This window comes from Sturnus vulgaris, chromosome Z, assembly GCF_052056855.1.
Source record: "Sturnus vulgaris isolate bStuVul1 chromosome Z, bStuVul1.hap1, whole genome shotgun sequence".
NCBI classification, from domain to species: Eukaryota; Metazoa; Chordata; class Aves; order Passeriformes; family Sturnidae; genus Sturnus; species Sturnus vulgaris.
In genome coordinates, this window is record NC_142283.1 from 16,398,151 (window position 1) to 16,425,074 (window position 26,924).

Consider the following 26,924-nt stretch of genomic DNA (forward strand, 5'->3'; position numbering starts at 1 on the left):
GCTTGTTAGCTGAATGTGATCCATTACTATGTACTGTGATCACTTGCCTCTTTCTCCATAAACTATCAACAAATCCAAAGTCTAGGAACAGCAGATGTTCCCCATCTTTTCAAAATGTGTACTGAACAGACTGAAATTAAATATGTGGAAACAAGATGCCTTATGCAGCTGTTGACAGCCTGAAGAGTATCTCAATGTCAGTGTTCATAACTCCACCACTGGTCTGTACAAAACACATTAAAAAATAATTTGAACTAAAGTATGGACTACTGTAGCAGTGTGGAACTGAATGGTGAATGCTGCTACCTCTCCCAGCATCTTCTGAGAAAGCTGCTCGGATAGGTACAGACAGTCACTGAACGCACAGCTACACACAACACAGATAAGTCAGCAAAGAAAGACGGAAAGGTTCTTTTGTAGAGAGCTCCAGCAAGGTTTATTGCCAAGCCACGCTGAAGGAGTCCAGGGACAAAAGACTGCAGTGTCTTGGGTTAAGTATGGGGTCAGGGCCCAATGGTCTGAAGGCACGGGGGTGGTACAAGGGCAGGGCAAAGGACAGTGACCTATAGGGAATAGGGATAGATTAACTTCGTGCTGCAGGGGATGACAAGAGAAGCCTACTTATCTCATTGCAGGTAGTGAGGAATTCTCGAAGCCTCTGCAGATTTTCTAGGGCATTCCTCTAGAGGTTCCTCTGAGGCTCAAGGGCCTTCTGAAACTACCCCTTTTTGTCAGCAGAATTTGAAGCCTGTGAGTACATAAATTCGAATACTGTTACAAATACTTTTATCAACAGCCCAGTTAGCTTCTGTATTTTGTACTCTGTATTCTGCATTCGACATTCATTTAGAACACGGTTTGCATACCTAAGCATACGCTGCTAAACTTTTTATTTTCCTTATAGTTGCTCAAGGGATCCCATTTTCATCCCAAACTTAGACCCATCCTCCGTGTTTCCTAATTACATTACCTTTGCCACCTTCAAAGTATGCTGAGGCTGTTATTTGCTGTTGATAAATACGAGCATCTATTGTCACCTATCCAGGTAATCTCAACAACATAAACTAATCAGGATCAACTCTGATAGTATCCCACCTCTGCAGGGACTGATGCTTGCTGAAGAAAGACCTGATGGTACTTAGTAAATTCTAACCCTTTTCAAAAGAGTGTTAGCCCATGCAATATCTATCATCTGCCCCCAGCACTTTTAATACTACTAGCTTTGTACAACTTGCATTTGGCATACCTCTACCTAAATGGACCAGTACTTCCCATTTGCAGTCCCAACACAATATGGACAAACTAAATGGCAACATGTTTGAATCTGGGAAAGAAAGCAGACACAAAAGAACAGACATTCCATTGTGTAAAATAAAGAATAAAATTATTACGTATCTCTGCACAGAAAAACAGATTTTTAATACAAATTTTCTCTGTATAATTATGAACATTTTTCTACCCTAGCCTTTAATTTTGACTAACCTCTTTAGAGTAATAGACTGAGTTCTCTCTGTAACTAATCTTGTTGGTGGCAGAAACCTAATTGGTGTCTTACTGAATTGCACAGAGTAGTCACCTGCCTTTAACAGGCTTCTCTGCTGCAATGCGTAATTGTTCGCATCCCATGAAAAAACATCTCCAGTACTCATTAAGTATCATGGAAAAATTAAACTTATTGTTGTTGTAAAGTTATTGGCAATGCCAAACAGCTGCCAAGGGAGGAGTATGCAGGTCCTTTCACTATTGAAACAGGTTGAGTCAGGGAAAAGGTCAGAATTAAACAGTAGTTACAGAGGATGGAGCTGTGGAATCATCAGAGAATCATCAACGTTGGAAGAGTAATCACCAAGTCCACTATCCACCAGTATTATCACTGCAACCACTGAACCATTAAACCACACCACCAGCACCAGATCCAGACACCTCTTGAACACCTCCAGGGATTGTGACTCAATCATCAGGGCAACCTATTCCAGTGCCTTACCACTCTGACAGTGATAATTTTCTTTCTAGTATCTAATCTGAATCTCCGATGTCACAGACAAGGGCCATTTTCTCTTGTCCTCTCGCTGCAGGCACGGCAAGGAAGACTGACCCCCACCTCACTACACCTTCCTTTCAGGGAGCTTTAGAGAGCAATGGGCCTCCTCTTCTGGAGACCAAACAACCCCAACTCCCTCAGCCGCTCCTCATAAGATGTGTTTTCTAGCCTTAGAGCACGGATATTTGTGTAAACAGGCGGCGTGCCCACGCCTGGCTCCAGTTGTCCTCCGGCCTCGCTAACCCCGTGCATTAACCCGGCATCGCAGCGCGGGGCCGGCAGGGGGCGCTGCCCGTGAGCCCCGCCGGAAGCGGCGCGCGTGTGGCGGCGCGCGATGTGCGCGCGGCGCGGCCATGCCGGGCAGGAAGTCTTCCAAGGAGAAGAAGCGGCGCCGCTCGCGTTCCTGCTGCCCAGAGGGAGCCCCGGCGCCGGAGGGCAGCGACAGGAAGCGGCGGAGCACCGAGTCCAGCCACGGTGCCCTGGAGGTAGCGCGGGCGGAGTCGCGGGGTCTGGCCGGTGCCGTGACGCCTCCGCCTTCCCGGGCGCGTCCCGATCCCGCGGCGGCAGAGGCCCGGCTGCGGTCCCTGCCGTGGGCTGGCTGAGGGAAAGACTGGGTTCGGTCTCGCTGCTCGCTGTGCGGCTGCGGGGAGCGGCGGGCGGGCGGCTCGGCCGGGGGCAGCTCGGGCGCAGGCTCCGGCGGGGGCGGGCCGAACCCTGGCGCTCCCCGCGCACATCCCGGGAACACCGGTCTGTGTTTTTCGGGTGTGAGATGTGGCGAACAAGCTCGGGTGGCCCCAGGCGTGGTTCTCATACTTGTGGCATTGTGAGTCTTCTCAAGGATGTGTTGGCGTGCAAAAATGGGTGTGATATGCATGCCTGAGTGAATTCTGAGGCTGACAAATTTTTTTTAATTTTTTTTTTTTTGCTAGAGGTCCTCCACTGATGTATGGAGGATGAATTTTCTAATACGAAGCCCATTTTAGTTCTGTGAAGACTGCCACACAGGGAATTGTATGCTAATGTCTGTCTTAGCAGGGTAGCTGTCAATAATGAACTTTAAAATTTAATTGCCCAGCGAATCAGATGGATTTCTTCTGTGTTAAAGCATGTTTTCATGTGCAAGCACCAGCTAAGTATTTGCAGATAATATTTCCCAATTAATATTTGTAAATACTTTTCACTTCTTGAAGCTTTAAAAAATTTTCCTAGCAAAATAATGTTTTCAGTAATAAAAAAATATAACTTCTGTAATGCAGTTACCTGGCAATATGAAGCACTGGAATTAGAGAAGTCTACATTAAGATATACCTTGCATTTATGAAGGGAAAATTATTGCAAGCACAGGTGAAGCTGTAGGTTTCTGTCTTCTCTAATTCACTAGAAAATGTACCTTCTTTGATTTTAGGGAACGAAATGCAGCGTACTCTCTGAGGTAAAAGTGGAGGAAGCTGAACAACCCAGTGATATAGAAGAAGGAGGATTAGATCTCACTGTTTCACTCAAACCTGTCAGTTTCTACATCGGGGACAAAAAGGAAATGCTTCAACAGTGTTTCTGTGTCATAGGGGAGAAGAAACTACAGAAGATGCTGCCTGATACTTTAAAGGTACGAAAATACACTTACCATGATGCTGAATGCTTGCATAACAAAGAATACTTACCTCTGAAGCCTAGTGCATTTACGTTTTAAAAGCTGCCTGTATATATATCAACTAAAAAAGTTTCTATGACGACATCAAGTATCTTCCTTAAGTAGTTTCCCAGTCATGTGTCTGGAAGTGAGACTTCTTAAAGATGTGCTGTAGTTATTCCAGGTTACTCCTTTTGCTACTGTTCAGCCATTTCTGAACTTCAGGTTTAGCTTTAGACTCTCCCTCTGTACTAGTTAGTTAAGTGCAAAAGGATTTTCATGATTGTGAGGAGTAAATTCAGTAGCATTGTTCACTAATTAATATGCTGATTTGTAAATAAATTACTTATTTCTGTTTGTCGCAACTAATTTTTTTTGTATGGTATTAAAGCAATGTCTGAGATAAGAAAATAAAGCAAATTCTTCATAAACAGCTTCTGAAGCTGTAACTCCTATGGACTAAAGCTAGAGTTTTTCTGGCTTAGGACATACACCTTCTGACTCTTGTGAGCAATAGGACTTAGTAAAAATAAATTAAACTAGCAGCCCATACAGAAGAAGAGGCTGCAGGTGAAGTGTGATCTCTCTAATGTTTGTTAGTAGGTGTAAATGTTTTGTCTTAAATTTTTATCTTAATTAAGTGTGTTATTAATATAAGTGAGACAGGACTTCTTCATTTTACACACATGGTAAATTGCACACAGGCTTGTCCATTTCTCATCTCTTGCAGAAGAAAAAGAGGTTGAGAAGCTGGAAGGAAAGACATTACTTGAGTTTGTAGGGAAATTGCCTGATAGTGTAGAACCAAATTTACAGAAGGACTGTGAGTGTTACAGCCTGTTTAGCACCTCCTAATATTGGTACTTGTTTGTGGTATCATAGCTCATTTGAAAATGTCAAATTACCAAGTGTCACCAAGAGGTATGAGATGTGAAAGTAACTGGAATATCAATAAAATCTGTGGCAACATATGGTATATACCAAGCATGAGATATAGATTGCAGTTTACATACTTTATTTTTGTGTAGTGGTGCACTACTTTTGGTGTGTTGTCAGAAGCATTACTTTCTCCAGATTGTGTGCTTTGATTCAACAGTTGTCTCTGGTCTTTGAAAGCTTAATTACAAAACTCGTCTTCCCTCAAGTGATGGAAAATTAGGAATAACCAGGTCTTCAGTTGTTTGCTGTTCCATGCTTCACACATACGGTATGGTGTTCCTGGTGCTCAGTGTTGCAGCTGCAGTAAAAACTCCAAGCCATAGGTCAAGTAACTGATAGTGTGTATTGCTTAATTTTTCAGACAAAGCCCACACATAGGCTATATTTTGTTGTTGTCATAACTGAAACACCTGGTTTTCTACAGCATTTGCATCAATGCAGGTCAGAATATGGGAGAGGCTTTAATCCAAGTTAACTCTTGATTACAGCTGGACTACTCCTTACATTTTTAATTACTCTCTTCTCAGAAATTTTTAGTAGCTTGTGGTCTGTCTTATCTGTCTTCTTAGAACTGTTCCATGGACGAAATCAAAAGACTTTGCATGGAGCAGTTGGAGCTGTTATCTGAAAAAAAACTGTTGAAGATACTTGAAGGTATGAATGAAACTTTTAAGACTTCACCGTACACCAGAGAACAATCTGCCTTAACTGGATTTGCACTCTTTCTGGCTACTTAAATATATATGTATATATACAGACACACACTAGTAAGTGTGTATATTAGTGTGTACATAATCCCTCAGTTCCACCAAGGCACAGTGTTCATGTCCTTTGATTAAGGATATGACATTCCAGCTTTTCATGGCTTTATTAAACTTGCACTTGATATTTAAAGGATGTAGAACTTATTTGCAAACATATTGCTGTTTTGCAAATGAAGGGAAACTCTTTGAGTCTGAGTTCTCTGGGGTATCTTGCTGTTAATTTTGTCCTTTATTTATAGCACCCATAATATTGTACTAAGAACAGCTAATCAGTTTTTTTGCAATCCAGTATAAATGTATGTTAGCTAACAAAGGACTCACAAATAAGGGTTTTGGTTTTGACTAAGTCTAATTTTAGAACTTCTGCTTTAACTGGGAAAAATCCTCTTCTGCTGATTGCAATAGAGTTAATAATTAAGAATAAACCTAATTATGTAGTATTAATTATATCACTTTCGTAAATTTTCATGTTTGAAACTGTGTATATCTAGGCAGGATTGGAGCTGATTCTGATACTGACGAGGAGGCAGATGGAGGAGACAAGACTGGAGGTGATTCAGTCAGTCAGTGAGTAAAAGACAAAACACTTAATTTAAGGAGACTGAACAATTCAGAGTTGTTTCATGAGAAATGATCAAATATATCATTGAAAGACCTAATTACTGTATCCTTAATTAATTACTCTAGTTGAATTACAATGACCTGTGACTACTAGCAAGTGCTAAACTTACAGACATTTGTCACTTTCTGACATTGTGTCTTGAGCACATAACGGGGTTCATAGTGGCATACCACCCATCAGCTGAGTTGTGGTAATTAAAGTTTCATACTTGTGTCCTGCAACAGAAGTGATGTGATTTAGGTTAACTGTCTTTTTGTGAGCTAAAGCAGTAAACCTCTCCCACTTAGGTCAGTGAATTGTTTAAGTAATTTCAGTTCAGCTGAGATTTATCCCTTCTCTTCAACTTTCATTCTGGTCCTTCATTACTGCCCCAGTTGAAGCAGCACTGACACTCACCTGTTCAATGTACTCTGTATAAGGGGTGCTACAGAATGTAGAATTCCAAGAACAGAGGCTTCTGGTTTCTTGCTCTTATCTTGGCATCTGTCAGTTTTGTATAAGACAGCACTTCTTAACCTTTTGCTTAAATGCTTCTCCGCTTTTTAAAGACCGTTTCTTTGTCAGGAGTTCACCTATTTGATAGTTTCTATGGAAGTAGTGAAGGGAAAAAGAAAGTTACTAGGTATCATGCACAATGCATCAAATTTAGTGAGGCTAATGTGTTTCTAAAAGACTAATAAGCTTTTATGTTTTCAATACTGACTTGATTACAGCTGATCCACAGATTCAGGACAAATTTAATAAATCTCTGAGACGTACAAGACAATGCACCAGAGATGTGCAGATTAAAGTAACCTAGCTACTCGTTTGGTTAGTTTATCTAAACCTCCTAAATAAAAACAAATGGATGGGCAAGGTAGTAACACTAATTCAACTTTTACATTCCAGTCAGTATTTTTCTTTAGCAGAGATCTGGTTTGTGATCCTTTCTTCAATTCAAAACAAGCTCTGAAGTTATCACATGAAGTAATTTTCTTTTTTGACTTCTCATCATATAGATATGTTAGAAAATGGAGTGATTACAAAATTATGTTTCATTCTTTTTCTTGTGATACAAGATTTTAATACTCTTTGACTCTATTTCTTCTAAGGTTCCATTTGGAGCCCATTGTTAATGAAACCCTCTGTGCTATTTGTTGCCTACATGATCTGTGAATGAGGTCAGCATTAGTCAGCTTCAGAAACTAGTTTTCTTGTTTTGGACAGAGCCCTCTGTTGGCTGTTTAGAAAAGCAGATAGAAAAAAATAAAAAACTGCAAAATATAATACTAAATGTTGGGTCTCTTTATGTAGAGTAGTTTCTGTTAAGTCATTCATAATTTGCCAGTGTACTTCTAAATAGAATGAGAAGACAGCCTTGCTGCCTAAATAAGCCATAAAAAACACCCTAGGATTTTGATTCCCAGAGAAAATATATGTTGTGGTTTTTGTTTTAGGCTTTTGTTTAAGGCCTAACTCACAAGCTATTTACTATTTCAAAATATGTGAAATGTTCTTAATCTCTAAGATGTATGGCAGGAGTAGTGCTGCTGGATTTCAGTAAGGTTTTTCTGTGTCTGCAAGATGCTTCAAAGCTACTGTTGAGACATGTATTTATGATCCTTTCATATAGTAGATTGGGTAAATTCTTTCTTATATGGAAATTATTTGAGCTGGCAAAAATTAAAAAAGAGGAAATTAATGAATAAAACTACAAAATAAGAAAAATCAGAATTTACCAGTTTTTAGCTAGTGGATATCTGAAGACACATAACCTATTTTCCCATGTCAGTTAGGAAGGTTTCAGTAACTGACAGTAAATCAATAAGAAATCGTGTTTAAAAAGGGTAAAAGAAACTGAGAGATGTTGGTCATTGTAGAGCAGATTGCTTCCTTTGACAAGCAGTACTTGAGGTGCCCCTTGTTCTTGTATTTGTATCCTGACAGTTTAGGGTTTCACACCCCTCCAAACTGGGCAGGCAAGATAGGATGTTTTACAAATTGGGGATTTTCTTCTCCCTTTCAAAAATAGCATTCTGCATAGGTGGGTGTTACCTGAGAACCTTAGCTCCACAGTTCAGCTGTGTGCTAGCATTAACAAAAACAAAACAAAACAAAAACTGGTTGGATGATAGAAAAATAAAGGGATAGGAGAAAATTAGGAGAATTAAGGTTTTATGTTAATCTTGAAGTCCAGTGCTCATTAAGTAGACGAATATGATACTTTTGCAACTATAAACAGTACAAGCCCTCTTTACTAAGTAGGTCTAATCTTTGGGCCTTAGGTCAGCTTCTTTAAAACCTGGTGTAAATAATTATAAATGCAAGTTTTCAAAACTTCAGAAAACTATGTTTCAACAACAAGTCAGCCACCAGAGAGACTCAAGGTGCAGCTGTGAAAAAATGGTGAAAACTGCATTGTTAAGACAAGCAAGCATTGTTTGTAATCGTTAATTATAATTTTTATCTGGATTTTAAGTAGGTGAATTTGTTTGCCCTAGGAATAGAAAAGACTTTTCATAACAAAACAGGTAGTTTCTCTGTTTATATTTTTGCTGTTAGTTCTTCTTAGGTTGTCTTCGTTACTTGTGGCTTTCATGTAAATGACTTCTTTTTCCTGCATTCTATTACAGGTTTTTTGTTTTAAATCTGACATGTGTTAGTTGTTTTCATGGAAATGTAAATGTGGAAAGGGAAAAAGTGAGTAGAAAGTTGTACTCTAATCAAACGTGTTTTAACTGATTGGAATCATCCCCTTGTTTCTTTCATTACTGTCCTTTGAAAAAAATAAATTCAACAAACATACCGTTGGCAATCTGCATATATAAACAGAAACCCAGACAGCTTGAATCAGTACATCTAAAGAAATTTCAAAGAAATAAGCAAATTACTCTAAGCCTCCAAAGACCTGTTTCCTTTCTGTACTAACTAAAAGTAGCAGGGGTTTAGGGAAGTTTCTCCAGGTACAGCAAAAATGCAAAATTCAGATCTTTATGTGAAGCTTTTAGATGGTATCGTATCTAGTGGTAAATTGAATCTTCCTTTTTTGGTATTTGCACATATCCTCATTCTTTTACCAGAAGTGGAAGTCCTGAGGCTTTTCCTAAATTTCAACTATGTAAAAGCTTCATGTGCTTACATTAGCATGTAAAACATTTTCTCTTTTATTTTGTCACCAGCTTGCTCTGTGTTAAGCACTAGAAGTGCTGCAGTAACCATGCATAAGAGCTGAAGAAGCAGGGCCTATATTTGCCAGTAACATGAAAAAGCCGTTGCAGTAGATATATTTGTTACTTATGTGCTATGTATAGGTTTTTGAATATGCAGTTCTGAGATTTTTGTTGCTGGTTGTGTTACTGTCTGCAATGGAATACTGTTAAGCCAAGAGGAATACTGTGTACAAAGCTTCCAACTAAACACCAGATGTTTAATTGACAGGAGTCAAATAATGTCTTGGAAAACCAAGCAGGTGTTCTTCAACTCGTTCAAGAGGTGTTAGCATGTTTTTGAGCTATTCCCTTTCTTTTACCTGAATTGACTCTTCAGATATCCTCTATATCCTCCGGCAGAATAAGTGAAAGTAAGTTATATGCTGTAGTAGTAAAACATTATTAATGAAGAACAATCATTTTAATATCATTTATAATGATCAATGTTCGCATGGGTCTGAGTAATGATCTTTTGCCTTCAAAATCATAATGGGCTTATTTTTTTCACTGAAAATTTGCAGTTTAATGTTTGCTCTTTAAAGAATTTATAGGCTTTTTACTACTTTGCAGTCAAAAGTGCAGTTTTTGCTTGTTTTCTTTTGGAAAGGGTAGCAGTTTAAATTTTTGTCTTATTATAATGTGTTGTGCTCCTGGCTACTGGGCTGTTTACAAGCACGCAATTGCCATCTGATATTTATCCCTTTAGGACAATTTGGTTATTTTCAGCATTTGGAATCACTGTAACAACGGGCTACATGAGTCACTGAACAGATACATTTGCATTTGGCTAATTTGCTTCCCTTCCTCCTGTTCTTGTGGTGTCCTCAAACTTAATCTGTGACAGGACTGATGGACTTTTCATAGCTCATTAAATTATTTGATTAACACCTGTCTTTTGAGATACCTTTCTTAAGAAGCACTACTTTATAAGGACTTTTTTCCTTTTTGTTTTTTTTTTTAACTTGCTACTTAATGCTTGTTAATTATTTTAGTTCTCATTTGTCATTGAAAACTATCCTTAGAACAGAAATTTGGAAGAGTCTCTCAAGGAGTTGGGACTGGTGGAAGTGTTTTTTAGGCCTGGAGCTAAGTGCAAAGGCAAATTTTAATTCAGGAAGGCACATCATGTCAAAAATAACAGAGGTCCTGATCTCAAGTCTCACTGGAGATTTAGGTGAATGATACTCTTCCTTCTGGTCTCCAGCCTTAGTTACTTGTTACCACTGAAACCTGGTATCTCGGCCACCAGTACTGGATCACTGCTGTCTTGATCCTTGGCATCTGCTCCTCTGCCAGTACTCCTTTTCCTAACTTTTGCTGCGTTTTTACCCTACTTTGCATAATCTACTGGAGTTGGGTACCAAATGACCTTCAAGCCCAGAGGTCTTTGAGAGCTGTAAAAATTCCTGTAGCAAATTGTGTACAGAAAGCGTTTATGTGAGCCCAGTTAGGCATTACACTACTGTGGCGCATGCCAATATGAAATACATGCTCCACTGAAAATAAGGTAAATTTAAATTTACAACATTTGTTGTCAACAAATTCTAACTGTAGTTAGCTTCCTTCTGCTGAAAAGATAGTATTGTGAAATTGTTATTCTGTTTAAAAAAAATAAAAATGCTGAATTTATTGCTTGGAATATGGACTTTGAAGTTAACGATCATCTTGAGGGAGAAGTATAAAGGCTGACAAAAGGGAGAAACTTTTCCAAATTGCTATTGTCACTTACCTGCATAGCATGAAAGAAGAGAGTATTAAATGTGTATAAGGTCCCTTAATTTTAGAATAACATATCTTCTACTCCCGTTATTTAAGGACATGATACTGTGCTACCCTTTCTTATATGTATACCACAGTACAGATAATTAGTAGAGAAAAATGTTTTTCACTAGCAAACAAATAAAACAAGGCTAACAAGTTAAAAGCCAAACTGAACAGTGAACTTAAAACATATGTTGGGCCAGTAGATGGTGCAAAATGCCTGCCTGTGAAACAAAGTCTTGAAGGTTCACCAGGAATTCAGTCCAATCCAATCTATTCTGAGAGATTAAAACATGCTGTAAAAGTACTTGTGTGTCCTAAAAATTCTTTTGCTGATGGTAGGTAGTCTCTAAAGGAATGTGGTTTGCTGTCATTGTTGTTAAAAGTCAAGACATCAGGAGGAAACTTTATAAGTTTCAATGTGTGATTTTTAAAAATGTAGTAATTTCTTTTTACACAGCTGTTAAAATGGTTATGGAAAATTTCACAGCCAGTGTTTGAACTCTAGAGATCACTGAGTTTTCTCTCAAAGAGATTATCACCATTCTCATCAGACATCAGGATGATACCAGATATTGTCTGGGTACTAGTGGTGCAAGGTCAGGCTTTTTCAAGTTACACTTTGCTGTCCAGTGCAGACATGACTCCTGAGTTCAAAATGGTGAAATAGGTACACGCAGGATGGGACAAGGACAGGGACAACCTAAAATGCTTATGCTCTTAGTGACGATCAGGGTATATCACAACCTAATTTTGGTCAAGAGTTAAGTAACTAAATATAAATAAATATAATAAATGTAATACAGATTGTTAGGAGTTGCTTTAAAAACAAATGAACGAAAAACCCCACCAAAAAACAACAAAAAAAAAAACCCCAGGTGTTTCCATCCACATCTGCCTCAGTGGTCTGAAATCCACTTCTCTCTCTCTGATGGCTGGCACAGAAGCCCGCAGGGTTTGTATCCTTGCTGCAGTTGCTGCTCAGACCTCCCTGTGCATGCAGGCCTCTTTGATGTCCTCTCGAATTGTCCCCAGTAGCTGATGCTGTTCATCTCTGGAGTATCTAGTGCTCTATTAGGGTCCCTCAGTTTGCCAGACGTACTTGCAGAACCTCGTCTATCTTTGGAATTTGACCTCTGATTTTACACTCTAATTGATATCTGAGTCGCAGACTTGTTATCTAGACAAACTTGAAGTTTGCTGGTGAATCACAAGCATCTACTTACGCATGTATCAGCTGCATGACACTGAAAATCGTGAAGAAAGTGTATATTTCTCATTCTGCCTGACTTCTGGCACCACAGTCCTGTAGGCCCTTCTGACCTGTGGTTCCCTTTGCAGTTGCTGGCACAGATGTGTGGGCCTATTTAGATTATTCTCATACTGTTTGGAAAACGAGTTAATGTAGCCATGTGGTTCAATAAATAGGCAGAACAGACTGGTGTCCACTTCTAGGGCTTTGCTAGGCAAGTGTATTGACCTATTTATTCTCCTTAATGAGTTATTGCATGATACTTTATGTTTATATTCCAGTGAGTAAAAAAAATTGGGAGAAAAAGGAGATTCTGTTAATGTAGCCTCTGCCCACTTCAGAAAAGGAAATAGAAATTAAAATAACTGCCTCTCAGACCACAATGCCTAGAAATGGTGTTCCTCATCTTGATAAAACCTTTGGACACACTGAAAAAATCCAACTTGTAGAGCATGAGAAAAGTAGATACGTGTTCACTTTCAGAAAAACCCTAAAGGCCATTACTGAAAAACAGTTTGTTAGTCATTATATTTACATCTGTGATATCATAATACTGCTTCCTTTTTGTAGTGTTGTTAAGGTCCCATGGGCAGGAGAGCTGCATTGATTCCATATTAATACAGATGAAATCAATGCCACACCAACATTCAGTTTAGGAACTTGGTAAATCTGTTGTCAAAATGCTCTCTGCATGTGGCAGCTGAACTCTTCCTGTGATTCTGGATCCTTCTACCTGTGCCCTTCTTATATGTTTTACCTTATTTTCACAGTTTGTGTAACTTCACACAGTATGTGTGAAGTATATGAAGGACATTAACATTTCACTGAAGTATCTCTTCCATACTCTTGTGTAAAAAATTGAAACCCTCAAGGGTAGAAATCATTTAAGTAGGCGAAGTAGAGAAATGCAGATACTGAATACACTGTAATAGCTGAGTTGTGAACAGTTTCGTTTTAACAAGTATCCCATTGTGAACAGGAAGATTCTGGTTTAGGAGAGGTTCGTGATGGGCTGATGATAATTTCATGAAAATATCTTTTTACTTTGAAAATAAGATAGTAAATAGTATTTGAGTGCAGCAGAAACTATTGTTTTCCCAAACCATTTAATTGTGTGACAATTTATTTTGAGTTTTACAGGAAAGCTCCTAATATGAGGAGCTTTTCCTTTATCACTGCTCAGCTGTGGTTCCTCAGTTAGAATCATTGAGGACTGTTACTGTAAAAGACAAGGATGCAGTGGAAATAATTGCTTTATCCTTGTGTATCACAAGGCAAAACAAAAAAGTTCACTTTCTAGTGCTCATATTAGCTCTCTATGTATTCCTTCTGCCCGTGTTCCTACTGTAGCTGGCTTATTGGCCTACCGCCTCATAATTTTTTAGTTTCTAAAAAAATGTTTGTCAAATTTTAAATTATGGTGATTAAAATATGTTCTTAATTGTTTCCAGACAGGACAACAGTATAGATTCAACTTCTTCTGTGAGAGAAGACAGCAAGCTCGAAGGTCAGGAATCAAAACAAGGTATGTAGCAGAGAAAGCTGAAATTTTGTGTTCTTTATGTTGGCCAGTGACTAATTCCAGGTAGCTCTCTTGTGAACAGAGAATAAACATTCATTGAGAAAGAATATTTTGTCTTGGGTACTTTCTCTTCTTAAATGCAGAAATGCAGCTTGAGAGACATTCAAGTAGTGCAGTGTTTGGCAGGATAGAAAATAGAAAGGCAAGTAAGCTTTTGGTGTGCATTTTTGCTTTCTACACAAGAACACAGTATTTTTGGCCTGTAGTAGTATTTTTTTTATTCCAGTCATTAAATTAGCACATTTAACAATTGCCAATGTTAGCTTGTGCATGAAGCACTAGAGCTATACCTGTTTCTGTCTCAGTCTGTTTATTTTCATTTTGACTGGCTCTAAGCAGGAAGATCAGAAATAGCTTTTCCAGTCAAAGAATCTTGCAAATTCTTCTAAACTGCATTTCTCTTCTGCAAAGAAGAGAGCTTTATTTGCTGCTTGCAACTGCTGTTTCACAATTCAGAATATTGTCTAGAAGATGTCACTTGGAATGACTTTGTGAAACGCCTCTTTCTTCTGAATTAGTTAGTGAGAAGAGTTAAATGGGAAAGGAAGGAGTCATACATAATAAGACCATCAAATCTTTCAGTGAGTTGCTATGACTGTGAATAACCCTTTAAATGCAGTTTTTGTATTATATGGAGGAACCTTAGAACTGACAAATTTCCTGCAGATTTCCTCCACTTCTGTATTATCAAAGGGAACTGATGGTTGTTGCAAGTGATATCATTGTTATTTTTTTTATGACTTAATCAACCAGAGTATCATGATGGCTTTGGTCTCTAACTGGCACCACTCAAGATATTAGCTTTAAAGAACTTTGGAAAATATAACACCAGTCAGTCTTCTTGACTGCAGCCTGAGAAGCTGTGGGAAAAAGAAGAGAGAATGAGAGAACAAGCAAATTAGATAAAATAAAATTTAAAAATGGAATTAAGTGTGCTAAAATGAATTTTGCAAATGTAGGTGAAGGAAAAAGTAAAAGTAACCAAACGGAAAGAAATAATGAGAAATGCCAGCCATGATCCTTATTACTGTAAAAACACAGGTGCAAAAGAGGGAAATAAAGCCTGTTAGCTCATTAAACATCTGTAGGCCAAAAAGCTTATATGACCACTGAATTGCACAGTTTTGGAGATTCCAATTTCTAAATAGAACCCAGGGTTGTTCTGCCCAGCTTCTCATACTTATTAAATGTCTTAGACAGACATGAATGACTTAATATTTTATTCCTTCTTTATGTGACAAGTTGATTCCAAAAGGACTCCTAGACTCTAGTCAGCAATAGGCTCATGCCAGCTCTCAATTACTTGTCCCCCAGTGGGGTAAAGGTGCCAATCAGCAAAACAACATGTTGAGAACAATTTATGAGTCAACATAAAGACTCTTCAATAAGTGAAGCAAGAGCTGTACATTGAAACAAAGCAAAATTAGAGGCTTAGTCACAATCTCCCATTGGCTGCCAGATTTTTTAGCCATTCCTGGGAAGCAGAGCCTCAGCATGCATGACAGTTACTTGGGAAGACAGACGCCAGTGTTGTATGGGGGAACATATCCCTTAGGTCAGTTTGGCTCAGCTGTCCTGGGTCTGTGTCCCTCCCAGCCTCCCAGCTTACTGTCTTTGGAGTCAGAGTGAGAAACAGAGAAAGCCCTGAGGCGGTACAAGTGCTCTTCAGCAGTAGCCAAACTGGTGTGTTATCAAAACTGTTTCAGAAACAAATACAAAAGCAGCATCATGCACTCCCCTCTGAAGAAAATTAACTCCATCCCAGCCAGACTCAGTTTAGTTTAACTTTGGTCATTGACTCAGGTCACTGACTGAGGTCAGTTTAACTTTGGCATTGAGTTAGGATGAGCAGGCTCAGGTGTTAAGTTTCAGGCTTTGAACTGTGATCCAGTGATGCGGCTGATTTTTTGATTCATGGAAATGCTGCTTGGTTGACCAGCATGTTAAGTAAATACTGACTGTCATACTGTGAAGCAAGACAGAAAAATTATATCTTAATCCTGTTGTTTCCCTTTCTGATCTTTCACATACATTGTTGCTTGCAAGGTAAAGTTAAATTGATACTGTTCGAAGATGGCTAAATAGGAAATAGGGGAAACTGCATATGAAACTGAAATACTAGTCTTGAAGTTACTGTCACAGTAGGAGCAGGCCAGGGCTACTTAGGATCAAAGAAGACCCTTGTATGTTCATCTCATGGGTAGTTTTTATACACTCTGCTCTGAGAAGGCTTTTTTTTTTCTTTTGTAGCTTTATTTATATTTTAGGCTTTCAGATTTTATTACTTCAAAATTGTGATTTATCTTGCAAAAGAAAAATAAAGGTGAAAAGTGATCTGTAAACTTCTTTTATATGCCTCAACATACATTTTTGTGAGCTGAATTTGCTTTCCTGTTAGCTTTGTTTGAAGTTTTTGAGGTGCCACATACCTTAGCTGTGTATGTGAGTGCATTCTCAGGATGAGTGTGTGGAATTCTTAAATCTGAACTTAAATGCTGTGACAATCATAGCCTGATAGAGTGATTGAGAGTGAGTAACTGAATTGTCTATAGTACAAAAAATTTGCAATGTTGCATCAACAAAACCCTAATGTTTTAAAATACTACTATTGTCTATAAAGCCATTTAGAGATGTTTTGATCCTCCTTTCCTCCCTCCCTTTGTTTTTTCAGTGTAGAAATTGCATTTATAGCTTTTGAAGTAGTCAGTATTGATTTTTTTTTTCACACCCTCAGAATGGGAGGAATGTTGTAAACCCCAAGAAAAATAGGTCTTCCTAAGGTTTTTGGGCACTTTCCATGTATTAATACCAAGTGCATAAAGGTACCATAAAGCATATTAAAATGTTTAAAAAAAAAGAGTAGAATTTTTATGAAGCCTTGTTTTTCCTGTGCAAGTGGTAAAATTGGTATTACCAAAAGTAATAAAAGTAGTATAAAGTCTGTATAGTTAGTAACTTTACCATCATCTGCATACACATCATTCATTTTGAGTTGGAACCAATCCTGCTCTAAGTTTCCACATTTGCAAAAGCTGTTGAAGGTGTATGAGCTTTTGAGGCCAGTGTGTCAGAAGCAAGTCTTGCTGTAGCCAAATTGAGAGAACAGTTAGTCAGGTTCTGTTAGAGCTTTGCTTTTATTTTATTGAGCTGCCTCTTCTAATTATATTTTTAAAAATAGACTCCGACTTTCAGCCACAATTGAAAACCAAAGTCGTAAACTCCTCCATGTTTTTACATCTGGGCTAAATGCATCTGGAAGACTAGTGGTAAATTCTAAGTATTTGCACTGTAAGTAGAGTTTCTATTAACTTTAGTATTGTGTCTCACTATAGTCCCACTCCTCTTGAAATACATAACATAATTGAGTGTAATTTTTGAAATTGCATTCTGAAAATTTACATGAGAGATAAACAAAAATCAGATTTGCACTACAAAAGCTTTCTTTAATATAAAATTGTATTACAATTTAATTAGGAAAATAGGTCATGTAACTTCATAGGAGGGAATAAATTTTTCTGGTACTGCTGCTTTGCTATACTGCGTGTTCTTTCAGATTGGCATAAAAATGCATTAACACTTGTATAAATGAGCTTTGAAAGGAGGAGAAAAATAAGAGGAATTGGTTATTTTACAGATTTTTTTTCACTCTTAATTTGTAGAGTAACACTTTAAGCAGAAGTGATTCTGTAAGTTGAGGTAAAAACAGTTCTGTTAGGCGACTCTAATAGTCTAATAGTTATGTTTGTGTTACAGGCAAGGGAGAAGATAGTGACGTCCTCAGCATAAATGCAGATGCATATGATAGTGATATAGAAGGCCCATGCAATGAAGAGGATGGCCCAGATGTGCAAGAGAGCACTGTCAGAACTGGAGCTGGTCAGATAGAAGACCTTCAGAAGGACATTGAGAAGAGTGTGAATGAGATACTGGGGTTGGCAGAGTCCAGCCCAAAGGAGTCTAAAGTAGCAACCTTAGCTGTTCCTCCATCAGAAGATGTTCAGCCATCAGCACAACAGCTGGAGCTTCTGGAACTTGAGATGAGGGCCAGAGCTATTAAGGCTCTGATGAAAGCTGGTGATGTAAAAAAATATCCCTGAGACTGTTCAGATTTCATTTTCATTATTTGTTTCGAAGAAGGTGATGTCTGTTCTCTTCAGTGCTACAGTATGTTTGTGTTGGGTATGACATTCCTCATTCAGACTGTGTTCTGTATCCTAACCTGTGGTTCAGTGATTTTGTTGCCTTTAGTGTGCGGCTTCCATGACATGCACAAACAGAGGTTAATGCTTCCCTGAGATGAGGTGTCCTTGTGCTGGGTTACCTCTTCAAGGAGTCACACCTCATACAGAGCTGTGCCAGGAGCCTGGTGCCTTCCAGAAAGGTTGTTGTAGAAACTTAGAAATCATAGAACGGTTAGGGTTGGAAGGGATTTGAGACTACTTTATTCTTCTCGGGGCCCATCTCATCATGATGTAGGTATTCTAATTAAAATGTGATGATTTGTTTAAAGGCATACTCAATTTTTTGAAATATGAACTCCTAAAGGGAAGGATTTTTACGTTTAAAATAAACAGTTGAACATGTTATTTTCAGAGTTATGAAAGTGCCTGAAAGAGACAGAGCAGAGTTTGTTACACTGCCATGTAGTTTTGTCACTTTCCTCCACTCTTATCTTTTGTATTATAACTGAAAAAGCAGAGTTTCTTCCTGACTGTAAAGCTTTTCTTTTAGCATACTATTTAGCATAATTTGGCAAAATACTTAGCAAATCAAACAGTTCAGAAGATCTTGAGCTTTTAACATTCAACTGATGTAGTCATTTCATGTCCCCTGAAGGCAGGACAATCCACCTAATTTCAGTATGTTTTTTTAGAAAAGGCATTTAATTTATTGATGAGGTTTTAAAATATAAATTCTATTTTTATCCACTTCAAGGTATTCCTTTGTAAATAAATTGAAATTAAGAATGAATTTTCATAACTATAATATCTTACAACAATTTAAATTATTCTAATTTTTTTAGAATTAGTGCTGGTTTTATATCTGGCTGCTAATCAAAGCATATTAAAATATTTGTGTGTTTGTTTACACATGCAGACATCAATTTTTTTCTCAAAAGACATGAAGTTTACAATTGTAGTCTTTGCTAAGTAAAATAATATATTACATCTTTTATTCATGAATTTTCCTCGATTGCTACTTAGAAAGCCGGCTACAAACTTTACAACAGTAGCAGAGATAATTTCCCCTAGTACTGTGTAATATTGCTGCAAACCTTAGTCTGTTCAGATACTATGTCTTGAATTAAGGCTTACAATAACCTTTTTGTTCTTCCATCCCTTTATTCCCTTTCTTTTTTCCTGTTTCCTTTTAAACCCTTTTCTGTAGCAAGCATCTTGTATATTTCTTAAGTATGATTGATTTCCTCTAGAATCAATGTTATTGTAAAATGTTAGTGCAGTGTAAATTTGATAATAAACTAAAACTTTCATTAAATACAGCTGAGAAAATTACCGTGTGCTTCCATTAAGTGATGTCAGTGACCTGGGTAAAGTGTACCTAACTCTAGTGTTATCCACATCATCAACATTTTTTTTTCTATCATTTTTGTAGCAAATGGAGGGTGTAAGTTAAAATATATATGCACAATTCAAAAGGTAGCTTTACTGTCTCAAAATCTGTGGGTGTTGTCTTTGCTCAATTTCATTTAGCTGTTTGGTGAATTTGTGTTTTATTTGAATCCAGAGAAACTAAGGAAATAATCACAGAAAGACAGCTGGCAAAACTTAGGTGTGTTGTCTTCTCTTTTACAAAGTCACAGGATGGTGGAGCTGTGTTAGATTTCAAAGTTTCATTTTAGTGCTGCTGTACTTGGGTCATTAAGGCACGGAATACCTTGCCTGCTGTAGGAGTGCAAAATCTTGCTTGCAAGGGCATTTCCTGGTCACCAGAAGAAGCCACAGGTATGAAGTTTATTCAGTGATGTAGCAAAACAGCACATTTCGGTTGTTTGGCAGCACAAAAATACTGCTGGAAGTAATGATAAACTAGAATGTAATTGCCTTCTACTGACTACTTTCTGGAGGTGGATTTTCCCGCTAGTTTCCCAGGTCACCCTTACAAGATTGTTTTATAGCATGCTGAACTGTTAAAGGTTACTATTTCAAACTCTGTATCAAGAAGTTGCAAATGCTAACTTTAGCCTGTAGTGTGACAGAGATTTACTATGCATATGACACAGAAGATTTGTAATTACATTCTAATTAAATTCAAAATTAAAAGATGAGAAGTATTCCAAGAAAATTCAATTAAGCTGTTTACAAAAATAAAATAAAAAGAAATCATATGAGATACTTAATGTGATTGGTTACACAAATACTAATTCATTTTTAGGATATTGTACTGTAGCTGCTTAGGTTAAAAACAGATCAGCTAAATTACATGTGCTCTTGCATTGATTTTTATCACTGAAGAGATAAAAAAATACAGTTAATTTAAAATATTTATTATAGGGCTGTTTTGGTTTTCACTTTTAAATATGTCTGTGATTTCTCCTTGGAAAATAAATTTATTATTTCTTAGAAGAAGAGACAATTTGTATGTAAAATAAATAGAATTATTTATGAAACTTTAAAATAGTGTTACTGGATTTTGATCAACCATTTTGTCAGGAAACAACCACTAAACGCTATGTGTTGTTCAGCATGAAAAAGATCTTGATTATACTTTGGACTGCTACAAAAATATTTTTTAATTAATTTTGTCTGTCCTCATAGATAGTGCACAGTGCTTTTTTGAGGAAGAGGGTGTTTACTGTGTGTGTATGAGGTAAATAAAAAGGTATGACTCCACAAAGAGCCAAAAGTGTTTATCTCTGGAGGCTTTGCTGTTATGGTGATTTCATAGAGAATAATAAATAGTTTTCAAGATGCCAGTTTTGAGAGGCAAATCAAAAATACTTCCACGGAAAATAATTAGTTCCCCTTGTAACACTCTTTTCAATATAGTATTTGCTCTCAAAAATATTTTACCTAAGAGACTTGGTGCCGTAACTTTTTTTTAAGCTATGTTATAAAATATATTCTTTCCTGTTTGCAATTACTGTAATTGTTAATTGTAGTAAATGAAATTTTGTTCATTAATCACTACAGGTTGTTTCTAAGTGTATTTGAAAAAGTAGGGATACTCAGATAATCTGTGTAGGTGATACGAGATGCTACTGTTCTACCTAGAAACTGTTAAAATGCCACATGAAACACAAGCAGTTCAGCACTGCATTGTGAGTCTTGCCAAAGGACAAAGTGCTGGATAGCCTTTTACTGCGGCCTCCTTTATATTTAAAGGAGCACAGTTTCAAAACCAGCAGCCACCTCGGGGGAGTCTTGTAGTGGGACAAAATGTCTTTTCACCAGCTGATCCTTTACAATGTCAGAGCTTTAAAGTTTGTACATGGTTGCTTGGTTATCACTATTATTTTTTAAAGAATAGTTTACAAAAGCAGTTACTGCTTTTGTAAGTTATGTGGCTGAAGCATTCTCTAGAAACAGCAACTGAAGAAAAGCTTTATGTGCATGAGTGCATAGTGAATTATTATATGGCATTTTATGTGCCTATCTTAAAATTATAAACACTGATTTAGCCTTATGAGATCATTGATGCTGGTAAATATGCCCTTTTCACAGAAGATAATTGAAGATTAATTGTGAAATAAGCCCTTTAGTCAGGAAGGGAGATGAGGTGGTTAATTGATCCAAAAACATAAGAACAGCATAACTTTAGGAACATAGGCATCAAATTAAAAACTGATTATAAAGTCTTGCAATTTTAGTCCCAGTAGTATAAACCTTCATGTTTATTGCTAAGTCAATCTGCAACATAGGTAGAGAAGAAAAAAAGCTTGTTCACCTTATTTGTGGCAAAATACAGATGTTAAAATACTTGATTTTGTGGGAGAGGAGGTGAAATCTCATGTTTCATGGGCCTTTTGTAGCATTAATATTGAAATATGTAAACAGAATACATAAAAGGTGGAGAAAGGAAGGGTTTAATACCAGAAAAGGTGCTTGTAGGAAAGGTTAGCCACATACTATGTAGTCAGGTAAGGAAAGGTCTCAGAAATTTAAATCTAAATATTACATGTTGCTTTATACAGCACAATAACATGAAAATAAACACCAAACAAAAAATAACCAGAGAATGGAACATGTTCATTTGTTCATTCATTTCATCATAATTTTTTAACAGTGTGTAAGGGTAACTTTTTGTCCATGGGATCGTTGATTATTGTCAATCTCAAAATTGAATTTTTCTCTTTGTATCTAATGGTTCTGCAAAGCCATGAGTTGTCTAATCTGAAGCCTTGGATTCAATCTTGTATTTCCGGACTCCAGTCAATATTACTTTACTTAAGAATTCTCAGCTTTACTTCACTGGAATACTGTGTGCAGTTCTGCACGACTGCATTGAAAGCATATCTGCTGGGAGTGGAGCAGATGCAGATAGTCTTCTAAGGTTGCCAGGGGAGCACAGGACATGACACACAACTAAAAAAGTGTGTTTAGTCTAAGCCTGTTAACACTAGCCTTAAAGGTAGGCAGAAACAGAGTACTGGGAAAGACATTAAAGCTGAATATGAATGCTGGTGAGGAACTCTGCATGCGCTTTTGGTTAGGTTGCTTATTCCCAAGCTGTCTCCTGGTCTCCTCCCTGCTGTTGTGCAGCCAGTGTTTATGTGGTTATGTACAGAACCACATCAGGAAACTCATTCATGCACCTACTTCTAACCTGGGGCACCATTCTGATTGAATTTTCTGTGTTGGCACAACAGAATGAGTAGTGAAAATCCAACTGCTGAATGGTGCTGGATTATATTACATAAGTGATAACCCCACATTCTACTAGTCTTGAAGATAAGAGGCATCAGAATAAAGGTCCATGACTTAATTCCATCTTTTTGAAAGCATGTAGAACTTCACTCAAAAACGTTTGCTGAACTGCTCCAAATATAAACTATCTAAACTATTAAATTTTTATTAAATCTACATTCTTGGTTATTGGCTAGTGCAGATATTCTTTATGTATGGTTTTGGGTTTGTCATTGGTGTAGTTTGGTTAGAGGTTTTTTATTGAAGTTTGTGTAATTGTTGCTGCTTGTAGTCTGGTGAAAGTTAGTGCCTCATAATTATATGTGAATTAAACTTTTGGTTTCCATCCACACTAGGGGGCTGTGTTGCTTTAACAATGTCTGTTTCAAAGAGTAATATACTAAAGTGAATGGGAGCAGAATAGTAAAGGGGAATGACTTGCAATTTAGACAAATACAGTGTAGGAGCAAAGAAACTTTATTATCTGTGTACTTTGATAAAAAGTTGAAAAGTTGAAAGATGAAGTGATGCTCTCGTTGTCAGGACATGAGTAGAAAAGCTGAGACCTGGTTACTTCAATCATAGCGTGGCTCATCAGACCTGGATGCAATAACCCAGTTTGCTGGAACTGGGGACAGATAGGTTGCTCTTCATCAAGATTTACCAACATGTAGCATTTTTTTCTTCATAACGGGGGATTTTCTATACAGAGCGTATCCCAGTTACACTGTGTATCCCAGGTCTTCTGCTTTAGTCCTGTTTCTTTGACTGTACCAGTTCATGTATTACTACAGGATGTAAGATTGCTTTGCTACAAATATGGCACTCCTTAACATTCATTTTAGGAAGCCATTTGCTCTATATCCCAAACAAAATTGAGATGCATTGTTTGATATCTTCTCCAGCTTATTGTCCAGGCTTCATCAGGGCATTGACATAGACTGGATGCAGTATTGGAAAATTAACTGAAGTCACCTCTTGCCACTGTAAAGGCAGGTAATATTTTTTCTATCCTCAATTTCTACTAAACCTTTTAAACATTTAGTGGATCCAGATAATTCTATTAATATATTACCTTCTTTAAAATATATTTTAAAAGGGTATCTTAAAGAAACACGTTCTTATGGAATATATCTTTGAAATGCTAAAGAGCTATTGATGCTGTTCCAAGAAAACTAAAATATGGAGCATACTCTAATAGGATCCTATTTAGGCAGTATAAATAGGCAATTTATATTGCCTCTTTAGGCAATATAAATTTTCTTTAAATTACTGAGCCTTACTTTTTTACTTTGGATTTACTTTTTTTGTTTGGATACCTCTGAAGATCTAGAACCCTTATTAGAAAGAGTTAGATATCAAGATTAGGTAGAATTTTAATTTCTTACTTCTTTGTAAGCAGATGGAAGGAAATATTTGCTCTTTGCCGTTCCCTGTATTTTTATTGGTAAAATGTTGCAATCAACATTTTTGTCTTACTATTAATTTCTTCTTTTTGTCCTCTCTCTGCTAATATTTTTAGCTACTGAGTAAGATTGATAGTCCCTATACTTTAGCTGCAGAATTGTAAATAACAAAGTTTAATTAAAACAAGAGAAGCACAATAAACCGAAAGGGTTCAGCCTTAGCACTGATTCTAGTCATTCTTTTCTGGTTTGTTGTATGTTTTTAAAAATTGAGAAGGGGAGAAATCGAGAAGAGAACTTCAGGTTTTTGTATTTAATTGAACTAATAGCATGTGCTGATAAGTAATAAATAACCATGACACAGTGACTAAATAAATTGGTTTCCTCAAGAAGTGATTCATTCACTGTCTTTCATTGCCATCAGGTTAGGTGACAGATGCTTTTTTTCAGCCTAGAGGAGAAATGTTCAATAGTGTAACAATCTCCTTTTAATTCCAACCACAGCAACCTTTAAAATGCATTGAATTAATATAAATAAAAATGCAGCAATTAAACAAAACTTTGGCTCCTCATTGACTTACAAATAAAATCTGCAGAATCAGTTATCAAGAAAGCATATTGCAGTAATTCAGTGCACTTTTCTGGCAGAAATTTTGCTGATGATAGGCAAGGTTCTTGTACTTTTGCAGAAGAATAGATTATTGGTATTGAATCTGGACATCAAGACAGCGGAAGGAATTCCAGACACCAGGAGGAATTTCTTCACAGAAAGGGTTGTTGAACATTGGAATGGGCTGCCCAGGGAGGTGGTGGAGTCACTCTCCCTGGATGTGATCACAAAATGATTGTTCCACGGTGTCTGGGTGACAAGGTGGTGATCAGTCAGAAGTTGGACTACATGATCTCAGAGTCTTTTTCAACCAAAAGTTTTTCTGACCTTTGCATCACATAGTTCAACAGCAGTATGATAGAGTAGCCTTGGAGGGATCCTGCCAAAGGGAAATCATGGGCTATTATAACTTGCATTTATAATTCAGACTGCATTTGTCAGTCATTGACAAATTATGCATTGACAAATTACACTCTAATTTTAAAAATTTGATTCCTTTCAGGTTTTCGATGTTGAAGAACCCAGCTAATCCCAAACCCATTTCATCAAAGGTAATTGGGGTGGCTGGAACATATGCTTATAGAAGAGATGGCAGCTCAGCACTTATTTCTATGGCAGGCAGCTTGTTGCATGGCTGTTAGAAACCTCACCCTAACCATTTGCACAGCAAAGTGCATGGCTGTCGCCATATAGCATGCCATGCAGCACTAAGGAAACAGAAAATGCTAGTGAAAAGGAGGGACTTCAAATGTAGTAGAGTTTTTAGACAAAATTAATCTTGCCACTTGGCTGCTTAAGTGTTACAAAAGGCAGTTTCAAATCCCAGAAGGCATCCTCAAATTTTTTTGCACAAGCACCCTACCTACTCTAATTTTTTTAAAGCAGTTCTACATTGTCCTTTCTCAAAGCTCTTCACTCTCCATACCAACACCCCCAATTAAAGCAACAACCAACATTGGCTGTAGTACAAAGAGAAAGGTTTGCTAGTTGTTTTCTGTGTCCTTAAAGAAGAGTGAATCTCATCACATTGAAAACTCTTTATAATATATTCTTAATGCCACTATGGTGTTAGGACAGGTTCTGACTGTAGCTTCTGCTTTTAGCTCAGCACCAGAGCTGCAAACAATATTGAAATTCCTCATTACTTTTGACATGTCTCTCAAACACCCGTGTTTTATGCCTACAAGTATTCTTGCTTCATTTTCAGCTAATTATTGCTCTTTTCTGTTGTGTTTGTACTTAGAAATAAATATTAACTATGTACAGGCTGTTATTTGTCTCTGACATTTATCTAACCTTCTGATTTGCCTTTCCATCCAGTTGTTATGGAACTGTAAGGCACAGTTCTGCCCTACACAGCATTGGTTGAAGTCCAGAGTACAATAAAAGACTTTTCTGCCTGTGCACCAGCATTGGTCATGCTGTCATTATGCCTTGACAACAACTCCTAATGTTACTGCCCAGTAACAACACAAGTGTCATACCACCTTCTCAACACAGAAAGATGGTTCCTGCTCAAAGGAAGGAAGGATTCCAGGAAGGAAATAAGGAAGGATTGCAGGGAGGAAGGATTGCAGGGAGGAAGGATTGCAGGAAGGAAGGATTGCAGGAAGGAAGGAAGGAAGGATTCCTTCTCTGTGTGTGCTGCAAAGTTATGGACATAACACCTGATTTGCTGGTCATGTGAGTTTTTGATAACTCTACAGAGCTGTCACAAAAAAGCCAGAATGAACTGAGATAGTGCAAGTATCTCTTTTTTCTATCTTCTGTATAATGCCAGCTTATAGTTGTCACCTATGCAATTCCGTACCTTTGTCTCCTTTGGACTTGTGTTTGTTTCCCTGCATAAGCTCTCTTCCTAGACTTTATTTTTGCCTCTTCTTACCCAATGGCTGATATATGTATTTTCTAATTTTTTTTTGTTAGAATAAAACCTCTGACCCCATGTTGATTTATTAAAAAAAGAAAAAGGTATTCAGTGCTCAAGGTTCTCAGAATAAAAGGCTTCAAATACCAACTGTAACTGAGCTTACTTATGTTCTGTTGAGACCAGAGGATTTTTCACAAATTCTGGCTTATTTATGCTAATTTTTATAAATTTCCATGCTTTTTCTTTCTGTAGCTTTTCTTCTGTCTCAGTCATTGAATCCTGTTGTAACTTCTGGCAAACTAAAGAGCCCTCTGTTACTAGGTTTGTGCTTCCTAAATTGTGCTGAAGAACAGTGATCAATGCATGCAGAAACCTGCTTCTAATAAGGTAAAAAA

At 37.4% G+C, this 26,924-nt stretch overlaps 1 protein-coding gene across 1 annotated transcript; it reads left to right on the forward strand.

Annotated features, from left to right (window-relative positions):
- The first annotated feature begins 2,326 nt into the window (after positions 1-2,326).
- CAAP1 (caspase activity and apoptosis inhibitor 1) lies at positions 2,327-19,292 on the forward strand. Its single transcript, XM_014884093.2, has 6 exons — positions 2,327-2,526; positions 3,447-3,647; positions 5,180-5,264; positions 5,866-5,941; positions 13,649-13,722; positions 17,533-19,292. Exons 1-6 carry the CDS (start codon positions 2,395-2,397, stop codon positions 17,874-17,876), a joined length of 912 nt encoding a protein of 303 aa, XP_014739579.1. The 5' UTR covers positions 2,327-2,394; the 3' UTR covers positions 17,877-19,292.
- The last annotated feature ends 7,632 nt before the right edge of the window (positions 19,293-26,924 follow it).